The sequence below is a fragment of the Dromiciops gliroides genome, chromosome 3 (genome assembly GCF_019393635.1).
Source record: "Dromiciops gliroides isolate mDroGli1 chromosome 3, mDroGli1.pri, whole genome shotgun sequence".
NCBI lineage: Eukaryota > Metazoa > Chordata > Mammalia > Microbiotheria > Microbiotheriidae > Dromiciops > Dromiciops gliroides.
Window position 1 is genome coordinate 347,553,885 of NC_057863.1, and position 13,799 is coordinate 347,567,683.

Sequence of the window (13,799 nt, forward strand, 5' to 3'; positions counted from 1 at the left end):
GCTTAAAGTTAAGGCTAAATTGTACATGTATTATAAAAGCTTAAGTTTAATTTTTATATGTGTTGGGTTCATGTGCAGGCTCCAAAAAGAACTGTTGCTACATCAGTTGTTGAGGTTAGTAGGAGAATATGATGCAGTAGTAAAAAGGAATCCTTTTAGAGCTGAGGTCTTAAAGTGGATTGGCCAATCTTTCAAATTCTCTACCATATTTGTTTACACTTTCCCCAACACCCACAGTAGGTGTTTAGGCTACCCCCTTATTACGATGATATTTACTTAAGGTACACAAAATGATTCTAAAATTCACCTAAGAAACATCTAATTTGTTTTTGTTTTGTGAGGCAATTGGGGTTAAGTGACTTGCTTAGGGTCACACAGCTAGTAAGTGTCAAGTGTCTAAGACCAGATTTGAACTCAGGTCCTCCTGATTCCAGGGCCGATAATCTATCTACTGCGCCACCTAGCTGTCCCAGAAACATGCAATTTGTGAGAAAAATCCAATGTAAAATGAACAAAAACCATATCCAAAAGTCAAATATAAATGAATTCATTACCATGAATAGTCAAAAGGTGACTACGTTTCTCCACCAAGGCATATAAAATGAATGAGGGGGCAGCTAGGTAACAAAGTAGATAAAGCCCCGGCCTTGGATTCAGGAGGACCTGAGTTCAAATCCAGCCTCAGACACGTGACACGTACTAGCTGTGTGACCCTGGGCAAGTCACTCAACCCTCATTGCCCCCCTCCCAAAATATGAACAAAATAAATGAGAAAGATTAAACTGACATCAAAACTTGAGAAAATTTATATAAACTGATTCAGAAGGAATTAAGCAGAACCAGAAGTACAAAAGACCTAATAACTACAGTACTGTAAGTGAAAACAACACTAAGAAGTAATAGAACTCTGACTAACTGTAATGGCCAGTCTCAATCCCAAAGAGCAAAGAATGAAACACATACCTCCATTTCTCAGTAGAAAGGTAAGAGACTACAGAGATAGAATGTGGCATACATGGTCACTGTGAGTTTTATTAACTACTTTTCTTTGTCACAGGGGAGGGAGGTTATTGGGAAACAAAGGGGATATATGAAAAATAAAAGTGGCTTAAAATTGGGTAATAATTAAATACAATCACAGCTCTGGAAAAAAAGGTTAAGTTTTCTGGGTACTATGAATATTTCAGTAAGCCATGATTGCAAAGTCAAGGAAGATTATTTTTTAAAAACAACTTTTAATTAATCTGGTTTTACATTATCACTTTAATATCCAAATATATTTTTTATCCCTTTTCCACTGAGCCATTTCTTATAAAAAGAGAAAAGAGGGGAAAAAATAATTTCATTAAAAATCAAACACATCAATCAAGTCTAGCAATATGGGCATTATTACATATCATATTTTTGTAACTCTTTTCCAGAGAAAAGTGTCTTTGTCATTAAAAATTACTTCAGGGGGCGGCTAGGTGGCGCAGTGGATAAAGCACCGGCCCTGGATTCAGGAGTACCTGAGTTCAAATACGGCCTCAGACATTTGACACTTACTAGCTGTGTGACCCTGGGCAAGTCACTTAACCCCCATTGCCCCGTCAAAAAAAAAAAAAATTACTTCAGGTCCTCCTCCCCCAACATTAGGAAAGTTGTCTTCACCTCATTTTCAAGGGTTTAAATCACCACACTTCTTTAATCTTTAATTCTTCACACCACTCAGAACACGAAAGCTCTTTCAGCCCCTAGACCATGCCTACCTCTGTACAAATAGTCTTTCTTTTCCCACTGGTCACTTGAGATATTTATATACACAACCATACAAAAAAACAAAAACAAAAAAACCCCAAACAAACAACTATATGGTATGCCATGTTTTTATTTGTCAATTACTTTGCCTAATTGGGCTGCAGAAACTAGAATACAATTTAGTGCTAAAATCAAATCAATATAAATAATTTTTGGCTGAGAAACAAATGTGGTAAAAAAAAAAAAATGAAAGTCTTTTAACAGTCGGTTAGGATAACTGAAGGACCACCCTTTGGGGGAGGAGACCAACAGCATGAGCTATGGCACACCAGTCCGCCTGCTGCGGAGATTTATGATCTAATATCCAATTTTAAATCTCGCACAGAGAAGGTTTAGGCAAGTGATATTACTCATAAGAAATGATTCAAAAGGTTTGTTTATTCATAATTACCTGCCTAAAAAAACATACTTTACATGTATTTATGTGCATGTATATATGGGTATGCACATAATGAATACCTCTTCACATATTTATGATATTAATCATATCCCACATAACAGAAAAAAACAACAACCCAACACTAAGATTAAAAACATTACCTTTTCCTATAAGAATTCCAATTTTGGAGTCTAATTTTTCCCCTGGGTCACAATTTCTTGTCACCACTTTAAGAACTGGAAGAAAAGGTCTGACATCACAGAGTCTTCTTGTTTCATCTTCAAGCTCCTCATAAACAGCAGTTTGGTTCACACATGCAAACATATACGAGTCAATTTCCATAAGAAGGTTAAACATGGGGTAGTTGTGAGCTTGCTTCCATAGCATCTGCAAGTAATAATTAGACAAATATAGTCAGTTCTGCTATAACACTTGTTTTGAAAATGTAAATTTGTTCCATGACTGACATATTTGAGCATAACTTGAATTCTGAGTTTGCATATGCACAATTTCTTTCCTGCAATATTGCAAAAGAAAAAATCTGCACTATTTCACAATAACTCCCAAGCAGTGATGCTTCCAAAACCCATTTTCACAAGCAAACTTCAGGTCTTTTTCAAGGCAAAATGTCATCTTGTGTATCTTCTGGTACAGTAAGAGCTATGACCAGAAGAGCTGTCCATACAATACCCCTTTGGCCTGGATCCCTTGCCCTACACCCAGTGCAGCAGTAGCCAGAGCCTTCTGGAGTTTGCCACTATTTATTGTAGTACTTATTTATTTATTAATGATTTACCACATATAAAATTGTGCTACCATTATTAGGTACCTACCCTTTTTTAAGGTCACTGACAAAGTTTTCGAGCACTATGACCTTAGCACCATTTTCCCCATAAGCCCTATAGTTTTTAATTATGCAGTTTTGCTTTTGGTGAATGCATGTGTTGAGTTATAGCAAAACTGTACAACAAAGCAAAAAAAATTACATTATCTATATTCTCAAGATAGCTACTTCTTTTGTGATTGGAGGGAGAAACTAACACTATTAATATAGACTAATGATAATGATACAGAGAGCAAACAAAAGAGATCTTGTCATCTCTTTCAAAACAAGCAACAGTCAATTCCAGAAACCAAGAAAAAAATAATTATCTAAAACAGACATCTATGAAAGAATTGAACTGAGTACAAGATGTCAGTGAGACTATAGCAGCAGGGGCTACAAACTACCAAAAAGGATTCAAATTTTGGTACTGAAAGCAACAAAATCAATTGTCCATCTTGTTTGACTAATTCTTGCCAATAATTTTTTTTAAACTACAATATTTATATATTTTCTCTTGGTTTTTAGATTATGTTCATCAAGTTAGAAGTAGCAAATAAGAAATAAGAGAATGACTTAATTTTTCAAGTCATAAGCACCATAATTCAATAAAAAGGCAGTGTGGGGTGACAGAAGAGTACTGGACTTGTAATTCCCATTGGATCAGATGACCTCTATCCAAAGTCTCTTCTACCTCTTTAAGTTTGAGGAACTTATTAATCCCCAAATAGGTACATAATTTTAAAAAAAATTAAATTACTTGGGGGATCCATGGCTCCTCATCCACTGTCAAATCATAAATTCCTAATGACACCCCTTTCTTCTGACCCCTTTTATCTACTGACAACTACTGCCCTACTTGGACCCTTCTCTGATCACTGATCAATCATTGCTTGGATTAAAGCCTCCTGCTGCTGAATTGAGTTGAAGAAAATTATAAAACCCTGGTAACCAGTCTACTACACATTTATGTTACATTATCTCAACTTGGCCCTCACTGTAATAAGACCATCCTTTTACACCTCTCTGATAAATTTACTATACCACTCAACACAACAGCTTTTTCCAAACATTATCCTCTTTCCTCAAGCTCCCCACAATACCCTCCCCACTTTTTAGGTGAGGATTGTGCCTTAAACACCACCAAATGTCATTGAGAGGTCCTTCTCCCCTCCTCCTCATCTCATGTCACCAAAACTTTTTCCCCCTCTCTTCTCCTTCATTCCCTTTCAAATTATGAGCTAACCTTTCTCTTTGACAAGAGAAATCTCTCTACAGATATTCCTGATGTTATCTTCTCCTATCTTCTCCAGCAGATTGGGCCCTTTACCATACCACTGTCTTTCTAATCTTCAATATCTGCCTATCTACTGGGTCTTTCCCTGCTACCTACAAAAGCACCCAAGAAACTCCGATGCCAAACAAAAACACTAGATCTATTCACGTCTGCTATTTACTATCATGTCTCTAGTCCCCTACTTCTGAGAAAGTCATCCACACTAGTTGCCCTTGTGAAAATGGGTACCTTGATTTGCTTGACACCCCCCTCCCCCCGCCAATTATCCAAATAACCAGAACAACTATATGAGGACTGGCTGCATTGGCTAACACACCAACAATCCTTTGTGTGACTGGAAATGCAGGAATGAATAACTGAAGATAGTCAAAGACTTATCTGAATGCAGGATATGTGACTATGGATATGGACCTTATCTTCAGCTTTTTAAAATCCTTTTTCTTTTTTTAAGAGATCTCATATCAAGACCTTGAACTGAATTGCCTATTACTAAGAATGCCTTTTGCCACATCCTCCACCCCTAGAATTTCTCACATACCCCCTCCCCACTTTGGAAGGAGACTAAGGCCACCTTTCCTCCAAATTCCTTACCTGTCTGTTTAAACTGTATAAACCCTTGCAATCTATTGCATAGTGTCCTATTTGGCAATAGGCTGAATAGCACCCATGATCATGCTAGATTTTCTTTCCTGCTTAATAAAACCTTTCTTTTGAGGGCAGCTATGTGGTACAGTGGCCCTGGATTCAGGAGGACCTGACTTCAAATCCAACTTCAGACACTTGACACTAGCTGTGTGACCCTGGGCAAGTCACTTAACCTTCCTTGCCCCGCAAAAAAAAAAAATAAAATAAAACCTTTCTTTTAATTTTTACAGGCATTGTCTTTCTATGATTTCCTTCCCTTTTAGAAAGAAAGGGATTTAAATCTCAAGAACTCACCTTTGTGTTCTCTGGTGAACTGGTCATTGAATTCTCAAGTTTTCTCTTTGGGGAAAGAGGGATCTAAATTCCATTAAGAGAGTTTGCCTCAGTTTACACCCTCACTTCTTCACTTCTCACTCACTCTTTGATCAGGCTTCTGGCCTCATTAATCAACTGAAACAGTTCTCTCCAAACTTATCAACAATTAATTGAAAAATCTGATAGCCTTTACTCAATGCTCATCCTTCTTGACCCATTTTCTGCCTGTGATACTGTTGATATCCCTCCCTGCTTGGATATTTTCCCTTCTCTGATTGTGAGACTGCTCTTTTCTCCTGCTCTTTCTACTTATCTGACCAAGTTTTTTCAGTCTCCTTTCTTAGATCATCATTTAGATCATACCTAACTATGAGTCTCTTAGCCCTAAAGGGCTGCCCTAAGTCTTCTTCTATTCTCTCTAATCAGTTTCCATGGATTCAATTATCACCTAAACTCTCTCCTGAGCTCTAGTCTCCCATCACCAACTGCCTTTTGGACATTCCAAACTGGATATACTGAAAGGTTCTTAAACAATATAGCAAAAAGAAAACTCATTAACTTTCTACCCAAACCCTTCACCTCTCTCTACATTTCCTGATGACAAAGGTAACATCAAGTTCCCTAGTCACTAGTATTCACAACCTTAGTGCCATCTCATACAAAACCCATGTATCCAATATGCTGTCAAGTCTTCTCATTTCTACTTTCACAATATCTTTCCTTTATGTCCTTTTACTTTCTACTCCCAAAGTTACCACCCTAACACAAGCATTCATTGCTTAATGCCTGGACTATATGGCACTAGCCTTCTGGTTAATTTCCCTGCCTCAAGTTTCTCACTACTCCAACCCAACCTCCATCAACATGCCAGCATAAACTTCCTAAAGCACAGGTATGACAATGTGACTACCCACTCAATAACCTCCAGTGACTCTCTATTTCTTCTGGAACTAAATAGAAAAGCCTCTTTTTGGCATTTAAATGTCTAACCAATTTGGATCTTCCAATATTTCCAAGTCTTTTTTTTTTTCATGATTGATTTTCCTTTTTTCCCAATCTTAATAGTACTTTGTATTTTTCCAGTTACATGTAAAGATAGTTTTCAACAATTGTTTTTATAAGATTTTGAGTTCCAAATTTTATTCCTAGTCTTCTTACACTTTACTCCCTTGCATAAGCAATACAGTGACACTGGTCTACTTGCAAATGCTCCAACAGGGCATTCTTATCACTTTACTTCATGCCTTTTATCTAGCTGTGGCCCATGCCTGGAATGCTCTCCCTCCTCCTTACTGCTTCCTGGATTCTCTGACCTACTTCAAGACTTAGTTCAAACCTATTTTCTAACAAGAAATCCTTCCTGGTCTTTCTTCTCCAAGGCCCCTTCCTTACGCATTCTGTACCCACATAGTCATTTGCATGTTGTCTCTTCTATTAAAATGTGAGGTCCTTGAGAGGAAGGACCATGTTTTTGCCTTTCTTTCTGGCCTCAGATACAAGCTATGTAAATTAGGGCAAGTCCTTTAACTAGTGTCTGCCTCAGTTTCCTCAACTGTAAATGGAAATCGTAATAGCACCTACCTCACAATGTTGTTGTGAAGATCATCATATGAGTAAATATTTGTAAAGTGCTAAGCACAATGCCTGGCACATAGTAGGTACTTAAGAAAAGAGTATTCTTCCCATTTCCCTAAGAATACAGTAAATAAATGCCTGCTGAGTGATTTGATATTTTTTCATTTCTTTCAGTTTCCATTGCCACTACCCTCAATTAAGTTATTAACTCATGGCTGGATTGCTGCAAGGGCCTCCTACCTACTCATGAAGACTGGCTCTACTATTTCCCAAATTAATCTTCCTAAGCTATTGCTCCCCTCAAAAACCTAAAATGAAGACCTGAACACCTATATTTGGCATTCTGCAAAGCTATAAGAGAGAATTAAATTGTTAGGAGTGAGAATGTAGGGAGAAAGCAGAGAGATCATAGACAGCAATTTGAAAAGCACCTACGTTAGATGAGCAAGAATAGAAAGAGGTGGTTACAGAAAGAGAAAGAAAATCAAGACAGTAAGGTAATCCTGAAACAAAAGGAAGAGATTATATTTCACTAGACATAAGTGGGGTGGTCAAATGATACAAGGAAGTAAAGGAGTATAAGTAAAGATTTGACAATTAGGAGGGCACTGATGATTTTCAGAGAATAGCACCTGTAGGGGAGCAGGGGTAAACCCTGGAGATGAAAAAACTGAGGAGTATACGGTAAGAAAGGATGGGTCTATTTTTGGCTTGCTCAGTAGAAAAAAAAAAAAAGAAAGAAAAGAAAAGAAAAGATTGTTCAGTACCTGCCTTTGTTAGGTAATGGAGAAGATGGAAAGTTATGGAATACCAGTCTCTGAAGAATTAATTAAAAGTACACATCATCTGGGGCAGCTAGGTGGCTCAGTGCATAAAGCACTAGCCCTGGATTCAGGAGGACCTGAGTTCAAATCTGGCCTCAGACACTTGACACTTACTAGCTGTGTGACCCTGGGCAAATCACTTAACCCTCATTGCCCCGCAAAAAAATTAAAAATTAAAAAAAATTTGTAAAAGTACACATCATCAAAAAAGCAAGTGGTACACAGAGTACCACATTGTGGACATGAAGAGAGCATGTTACCAACCAAGAAGTGAACAGAGGAATACATGTGGAAAACAAGGGAGGGCTCTCACAAAGTGAGAGGGAGGAATAACCAGTGAAAAGCTATATGCTTTATAACATAAATGTGATGTTGAAGGAACCCATCATGTTGTGTAAGCCCCCTGTGGAGGATTAATAGGAAGCCATTTGAGGCACAGGATGAAAAGTAATGAATGAGTTGCAATCTGCATCTCTAAAAAGAATATCAAATTAACATGATAGCATAATAACTGAAATAGAGTATTTCGTAGAAGATCCTAGTATAATAGAATACGAACTATGAGTGACCACGGAAATCATCTATTCCAATTCCCTCATTTTGTTTTTGTTTTTTGCCGGGCAATGGGGGTTAAGTGACTTGCCCAGGGTCACACAGCTAGTAATTGTCAAGTGTCTGAGGCCAGATTTGAACTCAGGTACTCCTGAATCCAGGGCTGGTGCTTTATCCACTGCGCCACCTAGCCGCCCCTCCAATTCCTTCATTTTATAGATGAGGAAACTGAGGGTCAGAAAAGTAAAATGTTTTGCCTAGGTCATACATGTAAACAGAAGGGCCCTGATTCAAACCTAGGCTGTATGACTTCAAATCTACTGTTAGTCACAAACTGGACCTTATATCCTATATAATATTCTATATGTCCCCGTGTAAACTATATAAAATATAACTTAGAAGTGTTTTGAGGATAATGTTATCTCAAAGACATAGGCCCATCAGATTCTAAGTTCCTTAAGGACAGAGACTTGTTGTTTTTCTCTTTTTACATACCCAGTGCTTAGCACAGTGCCTAGCACATGGAAGACACACTTAATAAATGTTTATTGACTGAAGTGAGATGATAGGCAATTCTGAATTTACAGAAAATTTTAAAATGGGCAAGCCTAAGTCTGGAACCCTAAAAAAGTGACAGCTTTTAGTTAATCTATTCAGAAAACCTAGAGTGCAGATTTTTTTTTCTTTCTTTTTTTCTTTTTTTTTTTTTTGATGGGGCAATGGGGGTTAAGTGACTTGCCCAGGGTCACACAGCTAGTGTCAAGTGTCTGAGGCTGGATTTGAACTCAGATCCTCCTGAATCCAGGGCCAGTGCTTTATCTACTGGGCCATCTAGCTGCCCTTAGAGTAAAGATTTCTGATAAACAATTAAGAACACTTGGATTATGATAGGCCTAGAAATATGTCTACTTTTAAAAAGTCAGATGTAAAAAGGAATGCCTTTCTTTTACAGACATACAAGTACAAAGAGATACTTTCTATTCTCATAAATATTAAGAAAATCAAGTAACTAGTTAACCTTTTCTTTCATGACAAGTAAAACTAAGTGTGTGGTCTCCTTATTCCTGTCCCAAGTGTAGGGAAGATTAGCTAGGGTTTCTAATATAAATTAGAAGCTTTAGCACCAGTTTGGGTATTAAGCATTTATTAAAGCATACCAGGTATTAGTAGAAAGAGAACACTTGGGTCAGAAAGTTAAGAAAAGGCCTATCTAGCCTAGAGCTCTAGCCTGGTCTGGTTCTTCCTCAAGTCCTCCACCACAAGCCTGTCCCAGCAACAAACTGCCAAGTAACTGTGTGTGGAAGCTTTTTATGGGTGCAGAGGAGAGGCGGTCCTTACACTGCTTCAAGCTAATTGGCTAGCATCAACAAATCCTTTGGTTCACAGGACTTGAGGGTGGTCCCAAGTTGAGATCAGAGTTCATACCCTCTGAGAACATACCTTCTTGAGGGTCAGGACAGTGTGGTTTTAATTGAATTAACTTTAAGTGAGTTAATCAGTGAAGGCAGTCAATCCAATCAATCTTAATCCAATAAATCCCAGCTGGGGCCTTTGGGCATTGGCAAAGCCCATTATTTTCTTACACTTTTTCCCTTCTTACTTGTCTATAACATAGCAACTTTTGCTCAGCTTTATTTGGTCAGGAGAGATGTTGCTGTTGTAACTTGAAATTCATTTTCTCAGAGCAGCTAGGTGGTACAGTGGATAGAGTACTGACCCTAGAGTCAGGAGGACCTGAGTTCTAATGCGGCCTCAGACACTTAACATTTACTAGCTGTGTGACCCTAGGCAAGTCACTCAATCCCAATTGCCTCACCAAAAAAAAAAAAACAAAAAACCACCAAACAAACAAACAAAAAAAATAAATTCTTTTTCTCTTAACAATAGCAGTATGATTAGATGGAGATGAAACAGCACCATTAGCATTATGCTTTTTTGTGGGTGGGCCTGACTTGAAATCATATTAATACAACCATAGTCTATGAAACCAACATAGTGTCAATAAGAAAATGTTCTCCAAGTCTGCAAAATCAATTTTAGGCTCAGGGTCTATTATACTCTTCCTTGACCACATCACTATGCTCCATTCTTGGCATCATGCTTTAAGAAGTATATTAAGGGGCAGCTAGGTGGCACAGTGGATAAAGCACTAGCCTTGGATTCAGGAAGACCTGAGTTCAAATCTGACCTCAGACACTTGACACCAGCTGTGTGACCCTGGGCAAGTCACTTAACCCTCATTGCCCCCCCCCCCCAAAAGTATATTGAGTCTCAAAATAGAAGGGAAAAAAACCAGTTCAAAAGTAGAAACAGTATGGTTCAATCTGCATTCATAATGTAGAAATAGGTTTAATATGATTTTCCATATACAACCTATATCAGACTGCTTTCTGTCTTGGGGAGGAGGGAGGGAAGGGAGGGTGGTAGAAAAAAATTGGGAACTAAAAATCCTGTGAAAACAAATGTTTTCCTTATATGTCCTCTTCTGTCCCCTCTCCTGCTTCTCAGTCTTCTTTTTTTTTTTTCCTGGACGCAATATACTTTTTGAAAGTATTTTATTATTTTCCAGTTACATATAAGGATAGTATTGGGGATTTTTGGAGGGGCTTTTAAACTTATTTTTCTTCCCAGAAATAGCCTTTCTAAAAATCTAATTGGCTGAAATATTAGCAGGAAATCTGATGCTGAAGGCACGGTAAGCTGCATTCATTTCAACTAATATAGCAGACAAGAGTTTAACACTATTTAATGGTTTTGAAATCAATGGTTTCAATTGTAAATATGCTAGAATGTGGAATTGTATATAGAGCTGGTTTAGTAACTCAGCACTTTTAAGTGAAAGATAAACTGAGACTGTGCTAGTCTTCTTAGTCTACTGTCTTACTGATTTTCTGGGAAGAAAAATAAGTTTAAAAGCCCCTCCAAAAATCCCCAATACTATCCTTATATGTAACTGGAAAATAATAAAATACTTTCAAAAAGTATATTGCGTCCAGGAAAAAAAAAAAAAGACGACGACGACTGAGAAGCAGGAGAGGGGACAGAAGAGGACAGCTAGATTAGTGAAGGGTCTGAGGATCATGACATATAACATCTGGTAAAGAATAGCAATGTATAGACTAGAAACTAAAAAACTTAAGAGGAAGATGGAAGCTATTTTCAAGTATGTGAATGGATTCATGAAGAAAGGAGATTATATTAGCAATGCTTGGCTCCAAAGTACAACAAAAAAGAAATGGATGGAAATTGTGAAGAGGAAAGTTTACATTTGATAAAAGTGAAACTCCCCAACAATTAGAGATCTATAAAATGAGAATAGGTTACTTTGGGAGGTAATGAGTTCTGCCTCATTGGAGGGCTTCAAACAAAGGATAGATTGCATGGCTGAGAATGCTGCACAAGAGATCCTTGTTCTGGACAAGATGATTTCTGAGGTTCTCTCCTAGTCTGAAAGTAGGTTTATACCACTTAGCCATATATTACCAAATATAAAGTTAAACCAAAACATCTTAGTTTGTTTTCCAAAAGATCAGCTTCCTAAGTACTATAGAGGGGTAAGCCTGGTTAAGTACAGTTTGTGGAAATAAAGATTAGAGATTGATGAAAAGAAATTTAAATCTCTCATTTTTAAAGTCAAGAGGTTTTATTAGATGCTGGATGCAATATTAGGTAACAATGGGATGGACACAACAGCATGTTGTTCACCAAAGCAAGAAAATGACTATAAGACAGTCATTACTATTGTTTTGCTTAGACACTCCCCTTTCTTTTCCCTGCTCTATTCATGTAGATAATAAAATATTTCATAAACTATAAAAATTAAGGTTGTGTGAAATTTCTCTATTAAAACATATATAGGGGGCAGCTAGGTGGCGCAGTGGATAAAGCACCGGCCCTGGATTCCGGAGGACTTGAGTTCAAATCCAGCTTCAGACACTTAACACTTACTAGCTGTGTGACCCTGGGCAAGTCACTTAACCCTCATTGCCCCACCAAAAAACAAAACAAAACAAAGCAAAAACTTATATAGAATAGATATGTAACATTTAAAAAAAATAGCTTATAGTTGTTATCAAAAATACCTTCATATATGATGAATGTAAAGTAAATAAAAGGGGAAAAAGCCCTCAAACCTGCTTTTGGTTAAAAACAGATGAAAAGGGGACAGCTAGGTGGTGCAGTGGATAAAGCACCGGCCCTGGATTCAAGAGGACCTGAGTTCAAATCTGGCCTCAGACACCTGACACTTACTAGCTATGTAGCCCTGGGCAAATCACTTACCCCTCAATGGCCCGCCCCCGCCCCCCAAAAAAAAACAGAAGAAAAAATGTAATTTGAAAAGAAATATTTTTACTCTGTACCAGATTTTACAAAAGTCAAAATAAACTTTTTTCAAAAGCACTGTCTCCCTATGCATTAATATCCAAAATAAGTTATTTCATCACCCTCAAGAATCTATGCTCTAAAAACCTATTTAAAGTAACAAAATTTAAGAAAACATCAGTTATTTAGTAATCAAATAATCTGAATATAGAAGAATAGTCCAAGGAGAATATATACATAGTGTTTTGCAATCCACTGTTCATAACCACCAGATAAAAATAAAGTATCTATAAAGTATCTTTTTTATGCAGAAATATTTTGACAGTTCTTTTCAGTTTTGGGATTCTTTTTCAATCAACAAGCATTTTAATTACTTTATCCTTCTCCCCATTACCTTGAACAAATGAAATAAGGGGAAAAAAGAAAAATAGAGTTCCTAATTCATATGTCTATATCAAAACTTCTTAAACTATGGGTCATGAGCCCATATGGTTGCATAACTGAATGGGGGGGGGGGGTCCAAGAAAAAATTGGCAGTAAATGTTTGATTTGTATACCTATTTTATATACCTATACACCCAGGGTCGCATGAAATTTTCTCAGGCAAAAAGGGGTCATGAGTGGAAAAAGTTGAAGAAGACCTAGTCTATATATTCTCACATAAACCATGTCTAAAAAATATATTATTCTTTCTGAATCTGAAGTTTGTCACCTCTCTATCAGGAGGGACATATTTTACCTTCATGCTTTTAGATTCATGGTTTATAATTGTGCTGATTAGAAAGCTGAAGTCTATCTAAGTAACTTTTTTTAAAAGAGATCTACAGTTCATGTACAACCTTCTTCTCTGTTCTACTATGAAGTAATTTTTATTAGTGTTTGCTAAGGTCAAAATAATTTTTTAATACCATCTGTTAACATACCTGTTTAATATTAGAAATAGTGGCTTCTCTAGGTACTTCCAATTGGATATAGATCCCATTGGGCAATAGGAAATCCACGGGAATGGAGCCATCTGATGCTATTTGAGAATCCACAGCCCAAATGTCAAGGATATCTGCCATAGCAGGAGGCATTGTAACACTGAAGCACATTCATAACCAAGTGGCCCTAGAAAAAAAGAAGGAAAATTTACCAAAATGGATTATCAGCCAATATTCAACTAATATTTTATAAAAACATATTCAGATAGTCAATGCTAAATAGGTGGAGTTGGGGAAGATAGGTACATCAATGCATTGTTGGAGGAGCTGTTAATCAATGAAACCA

At 37.2% G+C, this 13,799-nt stretch overlaps 1 protein-coding gene across 3 annotated transcripts in view; it reads right to left on the minus strand.

Annotated features, from left to right (window-relative positions):
• Positions 1 to 13,799, minus strand: part of PIK3CB (phosphatidylinositol-4,5-bisphosphate 3-kinase catalytic subunit beta) — a 190,902-nt gene that overhangs the window by 74,569 nt on the left and 102,534 nt on the right. For all 3 annotated transcript variants that reach the window (XM_043996524.1, XM_043996526.1, XM_043996527.1), the window contains 2 exons: positions 13,454 to 13,640; positions 2,338 to 2,563 (listed from right to left, as the gene is read on the minus strand). In XM_043996524.1, the coding sequence (XP_043852459.1) occupies positions 2,338 to 2,563; positions 13,454 to 13,624 (397 nt within the window). In that variant the 5' untranslated portion in view covers positions 13,625 to 13,640. The remainder of the gene's footprint in view (positions 1 to 2,337; positions 2,564 to 13,453; positions 13,641 to 13,799) is intronic.